General features: G+C 36.0%; 1 protein-coding gene across 7 annotated transcripts in view; it reads right to left on the bottom strand.

The window, feature by feature from the left end:
• The window catches only part of DMD (dystrophin), a 1,087,789-nt gene that overhangs the window by 93,278 nt on the left and 970,860 nt on the right, over window positions 1-23,651 (bottom strand). For all 7 annotated transcript variants that reach the window (XM_051641663.1, XM_051641654.1, XM_051641680.1 and 4 more), the window contains one exon: window positions 23,349-23,409. In XM_051641663.1, the coding sequence (XP_051497623.1) occupies window positions 23,349-23,409 (61 nt within the window). The remainder of the gene's footprint in view (window positions 1-23,348; window positions 23,410-23,651) is intronic.

The raw sequence follows: 23,651 nt of genomic DNA, 5'->3' as shown, positions 1-23,651 counted from the left end.
TACATAGTCATTCAAAACAAATACAGACATACAGATGCCTACATTAACTAATGCTCCCAGAGACAGATGTATCAGTATCAGCTACCATGGAGCCATGTCCTACGGGACAGGTATTATTTTATCTGAATTGAAGCTAAATGTCTGTTAGCACTTAGATACTTCAGTAAAGAGAGGTACGAAGGAATTTTGAGGCAAGATGAATATTTCTTCTTAGCTAAGTGTAAGAAAATTATTTCATTCCAGTTTCCTGAGGCAAGTTCAAGAATTTAAGCTTTGGCACGTGCTTCACATAATGCCAGAAAACCGCTGCTGCTTCCATTTACTGAACTATAATATAGTTCTTCCTAACAAAGTAGTCCGCTCAACTTTTGCCTCTTAAGTATCTTTCTGTATCTCCTGTTTCTGACACAGGACCTGGCAGTTAATATAGGACAGATTTCTGTGGATGCTAGCTGACAGAAAAAAAAAATAAATGTTGCTAAACTATAATACACAGTTTAAACTTTATGTTTAACTAACTCTAATAATGGGAATGCATTTAATAGATCTCAAATTCTAGGTATACTTTCAGTATTTCGTATCTTTTAATTGAACCAAACATTTCACAGTACATCTCAACAAGGCTTTAAATAGCTTGTGATTCTACTGGCATACCTCCAGTCAGTTCTCTGATCTCTGTTACTAAACTACTTTATTCATATTTGAGAAATTGCTTTGAAATGTGCAATCTAAATCTTGAACAATCCACACAGCTCTAAAACATCAAGGATTTAAACCTTAGTTATGGTCCATATCAAGGTTCTTAGACCCCTGCTTCTCGACTTAACTCCCTTGAACACTTTCTCAGAAAGGTCAACCTACAATTCTACCATATCAACAGCTTCAGTTTTTCTAAAATAATTCAGACTTAAAGAGAAAAATATTATTGTGAGGACTAAGCAGAGCTACCTGTCTTTATAATCTCCCTCACCATATGACACAGAATGCCAGATTATTTTAGAAGTTCAAAATGCCTCATTTCATATTATCAGTCATAAGAAACTTCACATAAATTTTTACACCTTCCACTCAAGAAAAAAAAGTATTAAATTCAACAAAGATTTCTCTATATCTACAAAGTACACTAAAAAAGCAGAGCATGCACTGGGTGCAGAGTGTTTGTTAAATTAATAGAGCCCACAAGCTGGAATTTTATGCTGTCGTAAATTTAATATACGTAGATAATAATTACCTAGTGTGTAAAAGATGATTTTTGGAGTGTTCTTAAAGTTAGAAAGAAGGATCATCTAAACTCACAGTTTCTATCTTAGAAAAAATTACAACTGCTTGAGCATTCATCCTTGATCATACATGAAACTTGCTAGTAATTTGGAGAAGAAAAGGCCAGTGGGACTACATCTATGAGGCCATTTAATTAAAAGATGAAATAGTCAAGAGTGATCAGTTCTCTAAATGTGACAGTATTTTGGTTATCAGGACCTTCTAGTGGCATGTTATTTTACACCTAGAGTGCTACGTGTGTCTGCCCTGAGAAAAGTAGTTGTCTCTTGGCCCAAATGTCACCCAATGACTCTTGTTCTTACAGCTGAGAGCTGGACTGTGCTTCAGCAGACTGGCCACGGTACTTCTCTACTTCCCACTTCGTGCTCCTATGGATCTAAGGCATGGTTTTATTTACAAATATAAATATATATATATATTTTTTTTTTAACCCCTCTTTCTTTTTTTTTAATTTCAAATTGTCTGACCTAATGTGGGAGCTGTTGCATTCCAATCACTGCAACAACTGCACTATCTTTTTTAATTTAGTTGGGCCTGTTCCTGCAGAATAAATCCATCACATTAAATGGCAAAAACATCTCCCTATATTGGGAGAACCATAAGAGTTCTAGACCAGCTCAACCCCCTGTTATTTAAATCCATGCTGTAGAATATAGTTGCAAGTGCTTTTCTGTGCTCAGTCCTCAAGCTTTCTTGGTAAGCCCACTAAATAAATCAGCTGGTATCAAAGTAATTATTTTTAAGTAGTAGATTTTCTATCCAGAAAACAACTCACTACCAATGAAGAGCAGGCAGATCATAATTTCTTTTAAAGTGTGCTGAATGCTCTATATGCAATGTCCAAAGTCTGCAGCAGTCAAATTTTCTAAGGAAAACCATCTATTATTTCCATTCAAAAACTTTGAAAGATGGCATAAACTTTGACAGAGTTAACTAACTGGAGAAGCACCTCCAATGCACACCAGCAGAGCAGCTGGTCTCGTGGCATTTCTTTCTCACATTATGTACAAAGGACCTATTCAGGTAGCAATTTCTACAAGAAATTGCTAAAAGGTAGGACTTAGAAAAATACCCATCTGCTCTCTTGGACTTCTGTATATTCACATAGACTACAGCATCTTGCCAAGTTTGTAAACTGCAAAAATATAGTGTGCAATGACAATCCTCTAACCCTTTTAGTGCATCACATACTACACACTGAGCTGAATTTTACTTCCGAACAAAATTTTTGGCTGCATTCCTTAGTGAATACAGGTAGTTCTCACATTGGCAGACTCTCCCATTTTCTCACTTGAAACAATTTGATGGGTTTTTAATTTCATGGGCTTGCTTGTTCCTTGATGGGCACAGTTTATATAAATTAGTTCCAGGCACCAACCCCAACACTGAAAAAGACACTTATTTTCTTGATTTAGGTCATTATGCTGAAATTATATGTTTCTACTTGGTCTTTTTGTGTAATGTGAAATTAAGAAGGTAATTTAAAATACCTTTGCAGGACAATTTGTCTGTTCTACAGTCTTCCTATTTCTAACTCAACATTAAATAAAGAGCTAAGTTTGACATTACATAATTTGGTGAGAAATTTAGCACTGGATTTCAGTAAATTCAAGATAAATCACATGGTCTGCAAAACCTACCAACACATAAGCAACACAGCACTATTCTATGCTACTACTCTTACATACTTACTCTTATACTCTAATTTATTGTGTCAATATTGTTGGTTTCAATAATGCCTTTTTTCACAGATATGGTTTTATCTGATCCTCCCTGCTTTGATACAATCAGAGTGACCACAACTAAGCACAGGGAATTTAAATAATAATATGAGTACTAAATTACTAAAAATAGTACAGCACCAACCTTAGATTGGCATGTATATGTAAAAGTGGAATTGAGATTGCTATTTCAAGGAAACCTTCATTTTTATTTCATTGATATAATAAAGTTTCAGTCTTTACTAGAGAACAAGGGCATAACGCAGCTGTAGAGTGAAGAGTACATGTAGAAACCAAGGGACTTTAACCCAAGCTGAATTTTCCATCAGCCAATTTCCTACCCAAAGGGGGATCATCTGGTCAGTTTCTTACATGTTGTAAAGCAAAAAAAAGGAGTAAGACAAAGGTGGAGGTAGATAGGGAAGTGTTGGGCATACAGTATAATAACTTCCAGTTCGTATACTATCTGTGTACTTACAGATACATTGAAATAAATAAAAGATCAAAAATAATCCAACTTAAAAAAAGATCAACAAAGTCTGGGTGAGTTTTTGGAAATCAGACTTTGCAACACAAGTGATATGAAAGCAGCAAGATGATTAAAATGCAGAATCTTATTTATTATACATTAGGTAGATCAAAGCTTCTCAATGATAACAAGGCAGTGATTGAGGGTTGCCACCTGTTTGGTCTCACATGCAATGGAAATCTGTCAGGTGAAGCTGTGTTAAAGCTTGTAGCTAGGTATTACACTTATGAACAGCTTACATTAAAAGAAACCACAACAAACCATACAATCCCCAAGTATTATACTTTTGCTGAAGAGATTTAAGTATTATTCACCATCACATATTTTACTTTCTTAGTCAATACAAAATGGAAATACTGTATAATTCAGACAGTTTCTTAAAAAAAGATAATAATATTATGGTAAACACTCTTACTTGGGCCACATCACATGCTACTTTGAGATAGTGGCAAAAAGACCAGTATTTTATACTATAAGAGTATAAAATTAGAATACATTTGAGCTGTGGTTTTGGAGAGTGCTAAGCCTTGAAGCAGGCTGAGCTCAGAGAGCAAAGATTGTGGCAAGCTAATTATCCAGGAAAACTAAAAATTTAGATGACATGGCAGGAGGCAGTTTTCTAGATCTTTTTGTTAGATTGTCTCTTTTGTCTAACTTTTCCACAAAGAAGAGGAATGATTTGACTTAAGGAAAGTGTGTGGGTTTAGATGTCTAACAATTATCGGGAGGATCTAATAAACAGAGAATTGAGGAAACCTGAAAATCTGCAAGATGCAACAAGACAAGGCAAAGCCAAGCAGTGATGATCTTTGTTGGTGTAACGTGCCGAAGAACTGACAAAACAGATGAGAAAACTTCAGTCTGAAGATGCCAGAACAATGTTGGGCTCTCAGGACTGTAAATAAGTATTTGTAGGAGTTAATTTATGCACAATGGAAAGAAAAAGAAAGAGTGAGTTAAGTAAGAAAGATCTGTTTAAAGGCAACAGAAATTGCTAAAATTTGGTTTATAAAACTGAGGGGAAAATGTTGGTAAATAGTTTAAAAAAACACATATACCAAAGCAGAATTGTTTGGAAGGTCTTTGGGTGTTATAAATAAATGTCATTGACCAAAAGCAATGAAGAGATCAACACAGGAGAAAGGAGTCCTATTGGCTGACTTGATCCAAACTGAAGAGGGCTATTGCGAGAAAACACATTGTGGTCATATCCACACAACTGAGTTTGATAAAGGAAGACTCGTTTCCACTCCTTATTTCTAGAATAGTGAACAAATGCCCCAGAGCAAAGCAGTGCTGATGGTTTTGCACACAGTTTTCTCAAGTGAAAACTGTACAGACACAGATTCGTGTTTTGCCAGCAGCAAATGTTTATTCCACAATACTTTGGGCACTGATGTGAAAAAAACATGATACATGAGAAGAAATGCTGAGAGCCGGAATCTGATCCCTTTTACACTGTTAAAAAGAAGTAGTAACTTCGCTGAAATCAATTACCATCTCTCTCAATCCTTGAAAGATATTTTCTGTGTAAAAATGATATTTGATTTCCAAACTTCTGGCAGTACTTATGACAGAAGCTTAAAGTGCCACCACCATAATGAGGAGTTGTTTGTACGTTCTGCTCATTTCAAGATTGTTAGAGTGTGAATAACTATTTATTCCTCCTTCAAACTGGAAAGAGGAGAGGAAATAACCATATGGTCATATTAATAAGGCTTTCATTGCTTTTGTGCCATAGCACAACTAAAATAGTGGAAAAGCAGAAGAATGAGGAATGTGCGGGAGAAAAAACTAGTCAAATATGAAGATATAGAACACCACCCGCAACTGAACAGTTTGCCAAATGTTTTAAATGTTTTGGTATTGTCACAGCAGTACTCAAAGAATAAGTATTTCCGTTAACAAGCAGTAATTAAAGGAATAAACAAGGTGAATGCATCTATGAACAGAAATATAATTTCTTGATGGCTTTTGTTCATGCTTCTAGTGATGGTTTATGTCAAAATAGCTCAGTTCAGAAGTCTGAAGTTTAAACCACTGTTGGAAATAGTGGTGAGCTCATCAGAGACCTTTGGGAATCAGTTTTTTAACCTCTAATTTTCAGATTATACTTAAGTGAACTGAAGTATAGAGGAAAAAAAATGTGCTTTTCAATAACAGGGTCCTAGTGGCTAAAATGGTCTCACTGACAGCAATATGGAAGAAATCTCCTTCTAAACACTGAAGTAAAATTTCAAGATGCCTTTATTCCAAATTGCTTGCACTAAAAACTTATAGATGGAGAAATAAAAATATGGTTTAAGCTTAATAGTTCTAACTCTTTTATTTTTTATTCCTGTAGTCATTGACATTTCCAGCTACAAATTACACTGTTACAATCAGGAGAACAGCTGCAAACCACTTATTTTCCAGGGCTTCTATAGGTTGAAGCTGGGTGTGATTTTGCAGAAGATTAAGATACGAAACAGAAAGCTGAGGATATTTTGTTTGCTTACTTCTGCTTCCAGGATTCACTCTTTAGACAGGAAATCTGCAACTAGTAAAGCATATCTGAAATCCATACTCACAGACATGCATCTCCTTCTGTATTTCTAGACCGAATGCAGAAACCTCTTTAATGAGGAAAAGCTTCAGTAGCTTTTTCAAGGACACACATAAACAGAAAGTATACAAGCATTTATTTTGGGAAACAGTATTTACACATTTTGGATAAATATGAAACTGGCAGTTTCCTCTCATTTGTCGCACACTGCTCAAGAATCTGTCCCTGTATTAATGGATTTGGGGATGGAAAGAAGTAATCTGTTACTGATCCTTTCCAGAAATGGCCTCTCTGCCTGTGATTATTACAATAAGCAAGGCTATCAAACCCTTGCAATTTAGGTACATATTTCTAATGATTATATACTTCAATGCTTGTAAAGAGCTAATGATCTAAAAAGATCTCCAAACTTGATTTAAAAAACCTAGGTTACTTATTTGATGAATGTAAGATGCAGCATTGCAATAAACTAGTACTGAATTTACACAGATTTACAGAGAAGCTTGCTTAAATAGACTGCTAGGAATGAAACCTTTTAGTTAAATGAAGACTGAATTCTGGATTCAGTGAAAATTATTCTGTTTTTTTGCTTCACTTCACTACTGAATTATCTAAAAAGATCAAATGGCAAAATTCTGAAAAATATTACAGTTGAGTATCTTCACTGCAGTAGAGGATGGAAGTCTAAAAGAGAGAAAATGAACTGCTTTAGCATGCTGAATCTCACAGATAGCACTTGACAAGCAGCTAAAAGGGAAAAAAGTAAAATGAATCAGCACAAAGGGAAAATTAGCGTGACCTAGCAAAAAAGTATTTCTGTAAAAGAAATAAAATTAGCAGTTGAACAAATGAACATATACGTAGATGTTTCAGAACCTCAGAGTTATAGCAGTTGCCTTCTTTGTTAAAGCTCTCCAAGTGCCAAGAATCACATGTCATTGGTCAACCCACCAGGGATAGATAATTTTTAGTTAACCTGAGGATGATTTTCCTCAGGTATATATGTATTTACAGGTTTTTCAATTCTGCAGTTTTTACTAGCTGAAAAATTCATCACTCTTACAAGGGCAGGTACTAGCAAGGTGATCATTATAGCAAAATGTGCCCTGTTTATTAAAATACAGGAATATATCTCATGGAACGGATTACATTGCAGCTTTTGTGATGCACTAGTGTGTTCACTCATTAAAGACTTCTCTGCAAAAATCTGCAAAGTGAAGTATTTTAAGAAGATAAAGAGGAAAGAAGGAATATGCCTGTGCCAAAGTAAAACTCAGAGACATAATGCTAGAGAACATTTAGTTACTTCTGATCTGTGCTCATTACTGAAAAGTCAGGGTACATAAAATTAAAACAGTAGTCCTTCTACTGACCTCACCCCACTCATCATCTACTTTCATCAGCATCTTTCTCCTCATTTTTCTTTTCTTAACCCCTATCTGTCTGCACTCAAACTATCTGCTAGAGGACAACTATTGCTTCTCCTGTATAGATTGCATGCTTTTGCTTGAAGAAGACACTGCAAGCAGGATGCCTCAGGGTGCATTTAAGAGACGCAGTGCTAAACTGTTTCTTGAACTGCAAAGTATTGCTGCAACATGCCCTGAGACAAGTATGTCTTCTTTAAACTTTCAGAAAAAAAGTAGCCAGCATCACCTTTTACAAAAAGGATGTAGGAGTACTCTCATAATCTACCTTGGGGAGGAGCACCCTTTTCTTCTCTCTCCAATTCTAAATTGAGCGAGACCGGGTAATATTTGAATATTGTTTCACTAGAGATGATGGGGCTTCAACAAGGCCAAGTGCTGGGTCCTGCACTTGGGCCACAACAACCCCATGCAAGGCTCCAGGCTTGGGGAAGTGTGGCTGGAAAGTGTCTGGCAGAAAAGGACCTGGGGGTTCTAATTGACAAGTGGCCGAATATGAGCCAGCAGTGTGCCCAGGTGGCCAAGAAAGCCAATGGCATCCTGGCTTGTATTAGAAATAGTGTGACCAGCAGAAGGAGAGAGGTGATTGTCCCCCTGTACTCAGCACTGGTGAGGCCCCACCTGGAGTATTGCGTCCAGTTTTGGGCACTTCAATTCAAGAGAGATATTGAGATGCTGGAGTGAGTACAGAGGAGGGCAACAAAACTGGTGAAGAGCCTAGAGAATAAATCTTATGAGGAACACTTGAAGGAGCTGGGAATGTTTAGTTTGAGAAAGAGGAGGCTGAGGGGAGACCTCATCAGTCTCTACAACTACCTGAAAGGTCATTGTAGAGAGGTTGGTGCTGGTCTCTTTTCACAGATCATTAGCGACAGAACAAGAGGGAATGGCTTCAAGCTGCAACAGGGGAGGTTTAGACTGGACATTAGGAAAATTTTTTTCACAGAAAGACTGGTTAGACACTGGAATAGGCTGCCCAGGGAGGTGGTTGAGTCACCATCCCTGGATGTGTTTAAGGGTGGTTTGGATGTGGTGTTGGTGGATATGATTTAGGGAAGAACTTTGTAGAGTAGGGATAATAGTTGGACTCGGTGATCCCAAGGGTCTTTTCCAACCTGAATAGTTCTGAGATTCCATGATTCTATGTATGCACTTACATTTCAATTCCTGAGAGGAGAAAAAAAAATAGAGTATATATATAGCACCATTTAAACACCCAAACCAGCATGGATCCACTTAATGGGGAATTGACCACGTTTTACCATGAATGCATCTTTTACAGATTATCAGCAGAATACACTGCTTGGTACATATTTTTGAGTAGAAGTGACAGACTTCATAACAAACTGAACTGGAGCAGCAGGCTGGCAATGAATAAATGTCACTCAGGAAGTTAGACATACACAGCTGTAGAGATCGTGAAATTCAGCCTCTGTCCTGAAAAATTAATGCCTCAGTAAACTGGGAAATGCTGGAACACTGACATCCAAATTAATATAATAATTTTACCTGAAATATATGGGTTTGAGCCTTTTCTATTTATGAATGACAAGTAAAGAAAAATCTTTTTTTGAAAACAAAAGCACAACAAAACATTTGCTGTTGTCCTGAATACTAATGATGGAAGACTGTTGCTATGGTGATGCTAATTTTAACACTTTTGCCTGTGGACTTAATATGAACTGCCCATTTTAACTTTTGCAAATGTCATTTACAAAATGAAAACCCATTAATGACTGGTGAGGGCATGATGTTCCACTTTAATTAGAATAATAAGGAATGCTGATGCACAAAGTACAGGTTTGTAAATCACTACAAAGCCCACACTGTCAAAATTAATTACCGCTGATGAGGACTTTGTTCTAATTTTTTTTTTAAAGGAAGCCTTAGAATAATACAATTGTATCTTGACTTGGAGTTGAAAGTAGGTTCTCCTTCTAATACCAAGGTGGGACAAATAAGTTTCTATGACTGACATTGGAGGAAAAGGTACAGCAGAGCTTAGAGCAGCGATTGAGCCATGCTAAACGAACACTGATTCCAGGAATGAAGAAATGCAAGTGCCAAGGCTACCAGGAAAAGAAAATATATTTCAGAGAAATACCTGCTCAGAAAAACAGCTAGGATTTAGAAAACAGAGTTTGTTTTAAAATTTAAAAATACATACTGAGGACAAGAAATTGAGTGGGTGCTAGGATATGATTCTAGTTTGGGTTGGTGAGGTATTGCTGTGTTCTCAGCCAAGTATGTAATGTTTAGAAAAAACAGCATAGATAGTAGTGGTAATCTCTTTTATAATGCACCAGGCTCTTGCAAATAATGAGCATAGATTTCTCATGAGAAGGGGGAAAAGTTGCAATTACCATTTCTAATTTTGGGGAAATGTCTGAGCATATAAAGTAGGTGCTATGTTGCTAAAGGCGTTTCAGTAGTATTGGCTGCAATGAGGAAGGCATACTGCAGTTAAAAGCATCACAGGCAGCTGCCAAGGGTACATTATCCAACTAATTGTTTATTATTAAAGATCTACATTGTAGTACTGCTTAGAGAACCTCATTTAGAGTTGAGATCCACTATATTGCCTGCTGGATGCACATAAACGAATCTTGCCTTCACTTGTGAAGAGCTAAGCTGGTGAAGAACTTTATTTGTCTTTATGCTACATCACTGTTTCAGTGTGAGATTACTCCACATGGTGTGAGGAGCAATAGCTGCTAAAACATTTTTCTAAATTATCATTCATGAGAGACTATGGTTTAATGAGTAGTCAAACTTGCTTTCTGCAGCATTGTTGTGAAACCCACTCTTGGTCTATTGCTATGCATTAATGTTGGTTTAAAATGGCCTGGCCTACTTGCATACAGCTCTGCACTCAAGCTGGCTGGAATTTTTTTGTATTGTACAAAAGAGAAATGCAGCAAAAATATAGATTTGACTGAGAATGGTTGTGGTACCAAGTCTGATTTTAAGTGAAAGGTTTTTTTGCTTGTGATGCATTTTTTCGGATCTTGTTTCCCTCTTCCTGCATGATATATGCAGGAGTCACTGGGTCACCACTGAGTAGAGTTCTCATCAAAGACCTTCTTTTGTGAGCACACACTACTCATAACAAAGGGGTGTTCAGAGCAGGGCTTTATGTTGAAAATGCAAATGTCAACAATTAATTATAATTTTTGCAGAGATACTAGCATGTTTATGTGCTCACTGCTGAAGGCAGCAGTACCTAGCATGATAGACAGCCATGAGGCAGCCTGTTATTCTTGAGAGACTTGAGAGACAATGAGCTCAGGACTAACTAATATTTCTACAGTACCTTGCCCAATGGTATATTCTCTCAGAAGAAGAAGAGGCAGAGAGACCCTCTTCTACTCAGTATGAAAAACTTCAGCAATTAGGTTGGAATGTGGGAGGAGTGAGAAACAAAGAGTATTTAATAAATATGGAGCTGATGGGTGTTAACAAACTGACACTGTAAACTAAGTTAGGTAGCTTGCCAATATTGTAAAGCCACAAAGGTTTAGAATTTATGGAATCAGTGGAATTTATCTGAAATAGGGAAAAGTATTTGAGGTAACCATAACAGAGAAAATTGCTAGTAGACCTCACTACCAAGACAATTAGCTTTTTACAGTTCCATCTCCAGGCTCCTCATACAAGTAAGTGGCATTTCTGGCAATGTCAGCCTCTGCTATCACTGATGAACAAATAACTCAAGTGAGATTAAGTTGAGGGAGTCTGCTGGCATAGGGACTTTTGTGGGATCTAGATAATCTCAGTCATTTTCAAGACAGGTCAGACACCTGGATAAGAAAATAATATTTTTTGTTGTTTTTTTACAATTCTCTGTTAACCCATGTGAACAGGCAGAATGTGGAAAGTACCTGTCTTTTGTGCAGAGATACAGTAAAACTGATACAGTGGTACAGAACAAAACAAAAAAAGATATTCCAGAATCTACTCTGAAGTCAGGTGATGGAGAGAGCAACAGTGCCACAAACAATTTCTAAGTTGTTCTCACTTATTTTATCATTCATGCAACAAAGTTCTCCAGGCTATTATAATTCATTTTTTGAGCACTGTTAATAGATTGAACACATAACCTTCTAATGAGTAAGTAATGGCAGAGGATGAATTAGATTACTGCTAATCAGAGTGACTGAGTACTAAGTAAAAATTTCTCAGAAGATGATGACAATTTTAAGCAGAAATCAGAAAAAAAAAATAGATATTTCATGCAGAAAAAGGAGATAAAATATTTTAAGAATAAGCAGCACTGAATGTATAAGTGGCACAAACTGGACATAAGAGACAAAGGATAGCTAACAGATGCAGAAAAACATTGTGTAAAATAGTGGAGATGTCAACAGAAAGCACTTATTTTGTTTTTTTCTGAGCTTGGGACTTAATAACCATCTAATGGGGAGTGTTGTAGAGAAAACAGGAAAGAAATCTGTAATTAACAAGTTGCTTTTAGAAGTCATGCGCATAATTAAATGAAGTGAAACTCTGGAAGGAGAGGTGCTGGGATTGCTATTAGAACATGCCCAGGGACTGAAAACTAAAAGCAGTGCTAAGTGAAAATAGGGTAAAGAAGGGTGATGGGCTGGAGCCAGTGTGTTGTCAGTGGGAGGACTCATTCTGTGAAGGGAGCAGCTTTAGAAGGCAAAGGGAAATTGCAGAAAAAGTTAATAGTAAATTATTACAAAGCAAACCCTGACAAAAATCCAAGAGAAGACAAGAAAGGACAGCGGGAAGATGGTTTATTGAAAGTGGTGGAATGACCTAGAAGAATGTGAACAGTGAAAAGATTCTTGGAGCTGGATGACAGGAAATTGCTAGTGACCTTAGTGAGGGCTGTTTTAGTCAGAAAAGGGTATAGAAGCTAGAAAAAGGCTGGGCAGAAAAAGAATGTGCACTGGAAATAGACACAAATTCCAGGAAAAATGAGGGCAATGTTCTGGATATTGAACAGTGTCAGTGGAAAGATTTGTTTTGTTTTATCAGTGATAGTCCTAAAGAAAAAGACTGCCATGTAAGGAAAGACGTAGCAGATAAGCTTCAAAGATATTACAGCACTGGAAATCAAAAGTCTTAAACAAGTCATTTTGATCTGCTCCTTATGTCTAAAGGACTGAAAAAGTTAAGAAAATAGACTTGTTCTCTAACATCCAGCTATCTGATGTGATAAATGTCATTCTTCCAGTTTCTTGTTTTGATATATATTATCTATAACTGATCAAGAAACTTGCTATGACCTCAAAGGAAACTTGTTTCAAACAAGAATTTTCTCCTTCAAACCAAAAAAGCTATTTTAATTCTGTTTCCCTCACTGTGACAAGCCCTTTGCTTTGAGTTGTTACTGCTGCACATTAGTACAGCATCAGCTTGATGAATATGCTTTCCTTTGTGATGGACAGACTATATGGTCTGTCACTGGTTTCTTCTCTTTCTTTTTTTTTTTTGACTAATTTCTAAAAAATGTTTACAAACACCCCACCCCTTCAACATTGAAACTGAAGATATTCAGATGGGCAGTTGGTATAAATTTAGTTTAGGAATACTTCAAGATAGAAATATCATCGAGAAAAAACAAAACTCAGAGCTGTCCAACGTGCTTTTCAGTCATTTCTGAAAGTACTGAATTTGGCTGTCACTTAGAGTCAGCTTTTCTTTTGTGCTTCACATCAAAGGCAATTATGAAAATCATGGGGTTTCTTTTCACAAAGCATAGAGTAATTTTTAAATTATAAATGCAAGTTCTCTATAACCACTGAAATTATCAGTGTGAGGTTTAGTTTAAAAAAAATATCCCAAACCCAACAGGTTTGCGTTTGTGAATATCAATGAACATAGTTCAGCTGCAGAGTTCAGTTTTATGTTTTAAACAGCTTAATTTCAGAATGATTTTTAGATAAATTTGAACTAGCATTGCCTTACAAAAGACACATTGAATATCAACTTTGTGTTGTGAAGGCAAACTTCTAATATTCTGTGACTCAATAGTCAAGACTGAGCAAAACACAGCAATAAAAATAAACTAACATCACTGCTGTAGCTAAAAGTTGATAAAAATACAGAAAACTATTTCACATAAGACCTTCTCATGTACTAATGAAATTTCCTCAGTAAAACTGGCAACTGCAGTATGACTGGAGCTGGTGATAAAATGGAAGCATAGGATGCTTTTACATACAAAATTAAACTAAATGCAAATTAATGACATGCAGAAATGTAATTAAGATGTAAGAAAACTTATCATAAACTTAGGCTTGTTTACTTCAGAACATTTCTAAGTTTGGCTGTTCATCACATTTATCAAAGTCAGTACACGATTTATAGATCCCAGGGATTCTCAACAAACATGGTTAAAAAAAACCCACGCTGTTTGGGCAGAATTAGTTCCTAGAGTAATAGAATGCATTTATGTGCATACAATATGTTATTTAACCTTAAGATTCTTATAAAATTTGCATTTTTAAACCTCCAAGTGAAGTTTTAGTTGAGGGAAGATATGCCTAGGAGTTTACTTCATATTGCTGTTATCTCTGGTTCTACCAGAAACTAAATTATACACAGATTTCCTTAGGGACATTGCACAGAATTAAAGAATGCCAGGTTGGAAGGGACCTCAAGGATTACCCGGTCCAACCTTTCTAGGTAATACTATAGTTTGTATAAGATGGTTCAGCACCCTGTCAAGCTGAGACGTAAAACTGTCCATTGTGGGGGCAATCTACCACTTTGCTTGGGAGACTATTCCAATGTTTGACTGTCCTCATGGTGAAAAATTTACCTCTTTACTTTTCTATGGCTATAATCTTTTTGCTACTGTTCTGCTGTTGTTGCTAGTATCTCATAGCATTTGCAATTGTTTAACTTTTTCTGTGTTTTCCAAAAGATGTGTGTGGTCAGTCAACAGTGTTGCTATTGATGAAGTCCTAAAGCTACATGCAATTAAGCAGAGTTAATTTGAAGATGAAATAGTAGATAAAAATCACTGATCTAGGAGGACATATGCAGCTCCTGGTTTTCTAATGAGGGTGCAGCTATTCTGTGTTTCTGTATGCAGAATAATCTGTTAGCTTTTCGTCATATTCCTTACAATGTTAAAATGTATGTCAGTTTGCTTATAGAACCTTCAGGATGGCAGATGGTGCATTGGAAACAAAACTTATTTTAGTATTTCAGTATTTGGATTCAATTGAAATGTAATACCTTAATTTTTATTTAGAATAATAGAATAGCTTGGGTTGGAAGAGAACTTTAAAGGTCATTTCGTCCAACCCCCCCACAGTGAGCAGGGACATCTTGAACTAGATCTTCCTCATATTTGTTTATTCCACATTTTCAGGCCACAACATCTAAAATACTGGAACAAACCCAATAAATTTTTATGACCATATACTCTAACTCCCATCTCTTTGAGATGCTTATGACATACTTCCTGCTGCAAAGGTGTCTCCTAATTATGAACAAAGTATTACACCCATGTCTCAACTAGAAATGCTTTGGGCTGTGATTAAAATCTTTACATTGTGTTTCATGTTGGTTGAGATGTTTGTATGAAGTCATCTGTTCACAAGTGTAACACAGTAGTTTTCTAGCTAGCCCTTTAACTTTTAACTCCATGCCTGTAACTTCTGTCTGCAGCAATTTCTCTTAATATGGTTTATGCAGAATGTCATAACCCTCAAGTGTTGTTTTATAATATTTTCTCCAACAATACAGGTTTCAAGCAAAAATATGTGGTTAACTTTGTAAAAATGAAGCAAAGAAGAACGTATCTTTGTGCCTCTAACTCCCATGTTAGCTCTGCAACAGTGAACAGAAAAAGCATCTTGAAAAGGAAAAACAGGAGTCAGGTACATATTGAAATTCAAAAGACAATCTAGCTAGATATCTAAAGCTCCTTTTTTCAACTAAATGTTAAAATAATAGAAATTTTTCTAGGAGATTTCTAGATAAATACAAAATACCTGAACATAACCAAATGATCATGGGTTTAGATATTTAGATTTTTTATAACCATTATCTATTGTAAGAAAATTCAAATGTGAATGTTAATCCCCTTTTATAGTACAAATTTATCACAGAAATTAACATAATAGAGTATAAGTTCACATCATAAAGTGGGAAGTATAGAAGTGAAGAATAAAACTCACATCAACAACTTCACACCTATTTATTGCAACCTGCATTCTTAGTAATTTCTTGCTGTATTGTGTTTGTGCCCCTCTCAAGCCCCTAATCTTAGCCCTTACATACAGCATTTATGCAAACAAATTTTGCCCCTGCTGGAAAAGAGGAAGGAGGACCAAGACACAGAGTGAGTAGGTGTTAGGTAGCAAAGCTTGACCTCTACTTAGTGGTCTTCTCAGTAGGCTGTAGTCACCATTTGGTTTCTGTGCTAGCTGGTTATATAATGAGTGCTACTCAATAATGACTGTCTGTTTTGTTTTGCCATAATCTCATTTTCTGAGCTCAATTGCCATGGAAAAAAACATGAATTCTTGTCTCATCAAAACTATTTGTAAGAAAATCAATTCATTCAGAGATGTTGTGATGCTTATTTTTTTTTTTATGGTTTGTTTTTCTTAAATTATCTAAGCATAGATTTCCTGATATAAAAAATTATCTGATGAATTCTTGAAATTCAAAGCAAATATGCAGCATGCAAGAGGCTGTCAGGCTTATACATCATATTTTAAATTGTAATTTATCTCATAAAGCTGAAATTTTAAATAAGAAAATCAGAATTAAGTAAAATTAATACAGATTACTTGATTGTTCCTAACCTATTGGTTGGAATCTTTACTTAAGTCTAAATGCAATTCTACTGACATTTATGCAAGTCTCAGTTAATTAATCTTATGTTTCACTTAGAATCCATGATCCCCAAGTGTAATATATAGATGAGATTTGAAGATTTGAAGATAAGGATATCACAGAACTGATTGCAGCTATTATCAGACAAGAAACAACAATAACAACAACAATAATTGAAAGTGATTCAATTAAGATAAAAATTGGTCAAATAATCCATAGTCACTATTCAGTAATCGAAGACTAAACAAATCACTCAGGACAAGAAATGTGCCAAGACCGGTCAAGAATATTTTGAAATATAGGAACTTATTGCAGTGTGTAGGAGAACTGGCATCTTAGGAGGTCAGAGCAAGTACAAACACAAGAGAGATTCAGCAGCTTTAGTGGGTTCATTTTGGAAAACAAAGTCAATCTGGGAAAAAAAAGTCTGACCTTGCCCTAACAGACAGGCCACTTAGAGAAACTGAAGCAGTGCAGCTGCTATGTCCAATTATTGCATTCTCAGTCTTCTCTTGATTATTGCATTGCCCTAGGTGCCAATACCAGAGAATTACACAGCCTACCAAAGTAGGCAAATGCAAATGCAGCTGGTGATGTAACTCCCATGTGCCAATGTGCACTTTATTTTTTGGGGTTAGTACTGAAACATATCTTAAAATGCATGTTTCTTGTAGTCCTGCCCTATGTTAGACTGATAAGATCATGAAGAAGACAAAAAAAGGACAACAGGTGAAGAGGGATCAGTTTAATGCTGACTGTCTTATATGGATGAAATTTTTCCTATGTGTAATGGGGAAATAGTTGGTCTGCCCATATGTGGAGCGAGCTGCATCAGAAAAACCAACGAACCAAGGCCAATGCAGACAATGGATGTGGCAAGTGCTGTTTTGAAGAAGTTGTCAGTCTTCAAAGGAAACAAAGGAATTATGAGACTTCTTGGTATAACAAGAATATGTAAAAAATCTGAGGCATTGTTCCCTGTTTCCTTGAAGATCTCATTGGACAGTTGTCAGAAGCTGTCTTCTCTTTGTCAGTCATCTAAATTAAGTATGTAATTGATCTTCAAAAAAAGAGAAGTCTGACAGGCAAATTTTTCTATTTTTTTCCCCTTAATATGTCTAATCTTTTCAAGTTCAAAGCATTCCAGTGGAAATCAAACATAATTCCTAGTTTTGAATCCTGCTCATTAAGCACACAATGTTTAAAACATGGGCTTGAAGTATATGGCAATATATCAGGAGAAGGTGTAAAATCTACTTTTTTACAGAAGATCTGGCATACACTCTATGAAAGAGGACTATCTTGTAAATGCGTCAATCAACTTTGTTAAAATTATATTGTCTATGTTAATTTTTTATTTTGATGATGTGTAACACAGTTAAGCTGCATTTAACAACTAAAGTCAAATGAAGCAAACAGAAATGAAGTAAAAAGTAGAAGTCAAGCAAAAATCACGTTCAGCTTACTATAAATATAACCATTTCAGCTACAAGTAAAATATTTAAGGTTAGATAATTATATTCTAGGACTCAACAGTAGCAGCACAGTATCAAAAGTTTACTTATCACATTATTGCCTATTAAAATTGTTCGTTTATTACTCTGCTAGCCCCAGAGCTGGAAAACAATGAGTAGCTGGATTTAATAAATTTAAGATGTTGATATCAGGAAAGTCAGATTTTATCTAAAATTCTTTTATCCAACTAATTACTAAACTGAGCAAAAAAACATAACCTGCATAACACATTTTAAGATTCAACCTGCACTAATTAACCTCTCTGTAATACTTAACACCATACACTCATCAAAATTTGTACCGAATGAATTTGACAACAAAGCTTAAGAAATTTACTATCCACTTAAATATCAGCACTGTCATATCAAAGGGACCAAGTTCTGTTAGTGTTATGTAAGTGTCTGAGGAAGCTACTCTTTGCCCTCCAGAGCAGGCACTGCATTACACACTGTTATGGTTGGAAAGCACATGGTTTCCTTCAGTTACTGCCCTTAAACAGAGGCTACAGCCCTGCCCCCAGCCTCTGCACCAGCCAGGATATGATAAAATTGCTGCTGAGCACTTATAATTCATTTCAAAACAAATTAAATCCCCTTCAGTTACTTTGCATATGAGGGCAGTAACTCCCTGCTGACAGATGGTAACGAAGAGCAGACCCACGGAATCTTCCTGGAGTGCTCTTGCTCAGTCAGCAGGAGCACATCTGTTTATAACCTCCACTTTCATTTTAAAGGTAGTTAAGGGCTCAAGAGTTCTCATTTATTTACACTCTGAGTTTAAATTTTTTGTGACAAGTTTTGGAAGCAAGGCTTCACAGCCCTATAAATGATAAAGAAACACTCTGCACTTGGACAAACTTCTAAGAAATATTGGATATTTAATTTAGGTTTTTATGCTAGACAGCATGGTAATTTACATATTGTAATGGCAATCTGAAAAGTATAGTTTTTCTTCACAATAGTTTCAATTTTGGTGTGGAGAGTTCAGAATGGCAAGACAGAAAAAAATTCTAACAGCTGTGATATTAAGAAGCTAAAATAATAGCTTTTTGGTCCTTGGTAGACAGGTTAACTGTCAGCCATATACATGGTTTTCATGGTTTGCTCACAGCATCACTCTCTACATATACATAAGCATACATTATTTATTTATGATTTTCCAGGTCTCTCTCTACTCCTTCTGACAGATACTTCCTACTTGCTTTTGCATCTCTTACTTATCTACACTCTACAGAAGAAACAATTATCTGAAGTGATTTTACCAGAATAGCAATTCTTTGCTTTATTTTTTCTTAGTAGAATTTAATTTAGATAGATTCATTTATCCTGTCTCTAAGTTGAACAAAAGAATCATGGCATTAATCTGTTTGCTTTTACAATGAAAACTCAGGGCTCTTATCCTTTTTTTTTTTTTTTTCCCCCCTCCATGTTGAAATTTTGCTTGGTTAAACAACAATTAAAAATGACATTAAAAATTAAGACAACAAAGAAGTATGTTTATAGAAACTGACCCACTAGATCTCCAGTGTGAAGTATGGAAAGACTGCAGAATCTAAAACTAACAAAAATCTATGTCACAAACTCATGCAAGTCAAATACTATCACAGGAAATTACAATGTGGAAGAGAGTAAGAAAGTGGAGATGCAAAGTCCTCAGAGTTAGCTCAATGCATAGCTAACTTACATGGATAGGCTCATATGGATCTTCTCAAGGAATCAAATTTATGCGCCTGAGAATCCAGCTTTGTCCTCAGCAGGACAAAGTTCAGTGAACTGCTATAATCTGTATAAGAAAATAAGGTTGGCTGGGAAATAACTTGGAAGGCTTCCTTTGTGGGAAGTACTGACATGAAAGACTACTGCACTTTTGCAGAAGCATTTTAAATCCTTCAAAAGAATGGGCACAGCAAGAGGGTAAGAAGAAAGACACTATTAACTGGCAAGTCAGTTATACAGAAGAAGAATCATGTCAAAGATTAATACAACTGTAGAAGCCACAACTACTAAATTTCAACTTATCACGATGACAGGAATACTGACACTTCCTTTTAGAGAGAAAGTATGTTGCAGACTTCAATCCACGTCCTCCTCCTTACTCCAACACAAAAGAGATTTTTTAGCATGTGTGATGGACATGTTTGCTGAGAAGAGGATAAGCCATACACAAGAGAGATGCAAACATGATTCAGAGTATTGCTACTTAATGTCCCTTTGTGCCCTGGGAGGATGGACACCAAAGAGGAAATGGGTTGTGCAGCATGACCAAACGCTTCTTCTAGTGTTGCAAAATCCAAAGTAGACATTTGATTTTGCCATCTATCACTGCTTTGGAGCAGCTCATCTTATCTGTTTGTTTGGAACGTGCGTGTGTATGCATGCACATGGGATCCCTTTCATCACAGGATGAGCCCTGCTAAGACGTGATATAACCTGAATTACAGCATTAATATCTGCAGCCTCCCTGTCTTTGTTTTCTGTCTTTTTCAGAATCTGAATCTTAAAAAAAAAATCTTTTAATGCATATTCAGTAGTCTTTGTACTGCACATTTTTTCATTTGCTTTTCAGATTTTTGATGTACAGTAATTGCCTGTTTTGTCTCTTAAAAACTTACATTTAGAAACATTAATAAATAAATAAAAAACTATTAGAGTACAGACATGTCTGTGCCTGCCACTGCCTTCCCATTTTTTGTGTTGCACTCCAGAAAGAGTAGGATCAAGGCATTCAAAGAATAAGAGTGATTAAACTAAATCCCCCTCCCCCTTTTTTTTTTTTTTTTATATATTCCCCTACTTTTTCAATCAAATAAAACCTTTAAATCCTGTACTAGACACAAGGAATAAACAGAGGGAGGGAAAAGGGCAAAAATAAAAGGTTCTGATAAAATGGGTTTTCAAGAAATTTTACATAGTTTAATTCAGAGGCTAAATGTTAACTCAGTAGCACCTCATGTGTGGGGCAAGTGCTCAGCACCCAGGCAGAATATTCACTTGCTGCTTAAGGAGCCAAGATACTTCTGCTGTCCTGGAACAATAACATTTGATTTATAAGTCCACTGGGGAAGAGAGAGAGGTGAGGCTGAACTGTTGGCCCAGCTTGTCATCTCCATAAGGGGAAATGGACATGAAAAGGTGGGAGGAAATCCACCAGAATGCAGCAGCTGGTGCAAGGACAATAGACTGCAATTTTCATAAGGGTGACAGTAGGCCAAGAAACCACAAAATGGCAGCAACTGGGAATAGCTGAAGAAGGTTCCACACTGTCAAAAATTATATTTTCCACGGTGACGATGTCAATGACAATTCAATTTGAAAAAAAAAAATAAATTAAAAAATGGTGTGAATAATGTCAGAAGGGAATTATTGAACTGGTAGCTTTAGAGGGAAGTAGCTGCTAAAGATTAATCAACTGTATAAAAATGAAACTTTAACCAGGAAAATCAAGACCTGAAGATACCTAGCAGTAAGTAAACATCACTGATTAAGATCTAGCAATAAGTACATCCACATTTATGGGTTTATCACACACTATGTTATTGCAAATGTGAAAAAAATGAGATAAAACAGCTAAGCAATAAGAGAAAACCAGATAAAATGAAACACAATAAAATGTGTAGCAAATCTAGCTAACATAGGAGGCAAGCACCAATATTCTATATTGATCACAGAAATAAAAATATGTAAATATTAAGAGAATGCTGCCTTCATGGTAGCTGCTCAATCTCCATGGAGGCTCTTTCAGAAAATTAACAATTGCTAGAAAAGCAATAGAAAAAAGAATAAAGAATACGCTGAGTTTAAAAGCTAAAATGGTTCAAACCAGACAATTTAGTTGAGTGTAAATATGAAACCAGAGTGATGAGAATGAATGAGAAGAAAAATGACTGAGGACAGCTGGAGAAGGGAATAGCTGTAACAGCCACTAAGACTTGCTAAAACTTGACTGGTTTGTTTTATATCTCAAGGACAGCAAGTTTTTCTATAAAAGACGTGGCTGAATTTAATGAAACTAGTAGTGTTACAACTCTCCTAGCTATGAAGATATTTTCTAAAATGAATGAAATAAAATTAACTTGTCCCTTTTAATTTGTAAATGGCCTGGAATGGAAGCTGAAATTAGAAGTCAAAACCATAAACTAGCAAGTAACAAGAAAGAACATCACTGACCATTTTAGCACAGAGTCAATAGTTACCTGTGGCTGTTGGATGTTAGCAGCATGAGGAGAAGTGGGAAGCCCAGCATCAAATATGCCTATACTGAGAACTGCTGAAGCATCTCTCCCCATAAAGGCAAGTTACTTAATGGGAAAGAGAAAAAGGTGATCTTTGCCTTCATAGTAGTACCATATACTGGCTCTGACATGCGAGAGTGTCAACTTGCATTTGTCTTTTGTGGATTTCCTTCTCTTCCATGACAGAGCTTTCTAGCTTCTGACTATTTCTTTTTTCACAGCCAAACACAAACAGAAAAGTTGTAAATTTAACGCAATGATAAATCATCTCAGCCAGGAATAACTCTATCTCTGTATTGCACTACAGACTTAGATTTCCTCATGTGCAACTCTAATACTTGTCCTGCAGCTGCTGTAGCAGTTTACCTTGCAGTGAAAATTGCAACTGAAGTGCCACTGCAAGAGGCATCTGCAGTCAGATGTCTTCAGTGACACTAGTCAAATTTTGCAAAGTGTTTTGGGAATGTGGTGGAATATGTGTATTAAACAACATCCATGTTTCAGTTACTTGCACTACTGTCTTTATTGCAGGGATTGCATCACCTGTTTCCTTCAGAAGTTATGTATATATAGTTCAAAGCACATATTGCAGATAATGAACTAAAAATAAAAGGGAAAAATGTATTAAAACTTCTTTCTTAGTTGCTGCTTAGTGGCTCTGTTTAGAGCACTAGAAGCAGGTATTTCCAAATAGTTGATTTTTAATTTTTTCCTCTCATTTTTTCTCCATACACATTTCTTAAAGCAAATTAGCTTAATTTGGGAACTAAACACTAGAAGAATGGTCCATAGGGACTAATTTGTTCCTTGTCATTCCTCAGCTTCAGACTTTACCAAGTATTCTCCCTAGAAGAATTAATAGTATAAAGTATGTGCATTGCTAGGTTAAAAAACCCAGTGTATTACATTCAAAACTGCAATTTGGACTACTGGGGTTTTTTGGGGGTATGCAAAACCTGCCATACATATGCTTTAGTGGGCAAAGGTACAAACTAAACTATAATCCAGATACCCCAAAGCTTTACTCAGCTTGCAGGTAGGTGATTTACAGTAATATAAACCCAAGTAACTTATAAATCAGTGTATCCTAGTGTGTTTTTAAACAAGTGACACACTTCAATGAAATTTAGTGCACACTTCACTCCTTTTTGTTCTTCTCAGTTAGACACCTTAGGAGCAGTTCAAAATAACCTAAAAAAATCTAAGAAAATCACCAACTATCCTCATAAATGGCAAATGTGAATAGTCAGAATGAATTACTATTTATACTCACTTGATATAATACGGCACTTTGTTTGGTGAGATTGCTCTCTCCCAGGGGCCTTGGACAGAAGCTGTTAACAACAAACAAGCAAATAAATAAATAACTGCACACATACATTCATACATACAAACATACCTAGAAGAGAAACGTGGAGGTCAAGTTCAAAGGAAACAAGAAAGATGTTAATCTCTAGACTTACAGTTTTACACTTAGCCACACTGATACAGGTCTGTTTGCTCAGTTGCCCATGAAGGCAGGAAGGATTAACCTGCTGTTCTGAAATTTCTGTCCTAATCTGAGAGAAATTGAACT

The sequence above is a fragment of the Apus apus genome, chromosome 1 (assembly GCF_020740795.1).
Source record: "Apus apus isolate bApuApu2 chromosome 1, bApuApu2.pri.cur, whole genome shotgun sequence".
NCBI classification, from domain to species: domain Eukaryota; kingdom Metazoa; phylum Chordata; class Aves; order Apodiformes; family Apodidae; genus Apus; species Apus apus.
The sequence above is the reverse complement of the archived record's forward strand: the minus strand, read 5'-3'. Positions and strand labels throughout refer to the sequence as shown.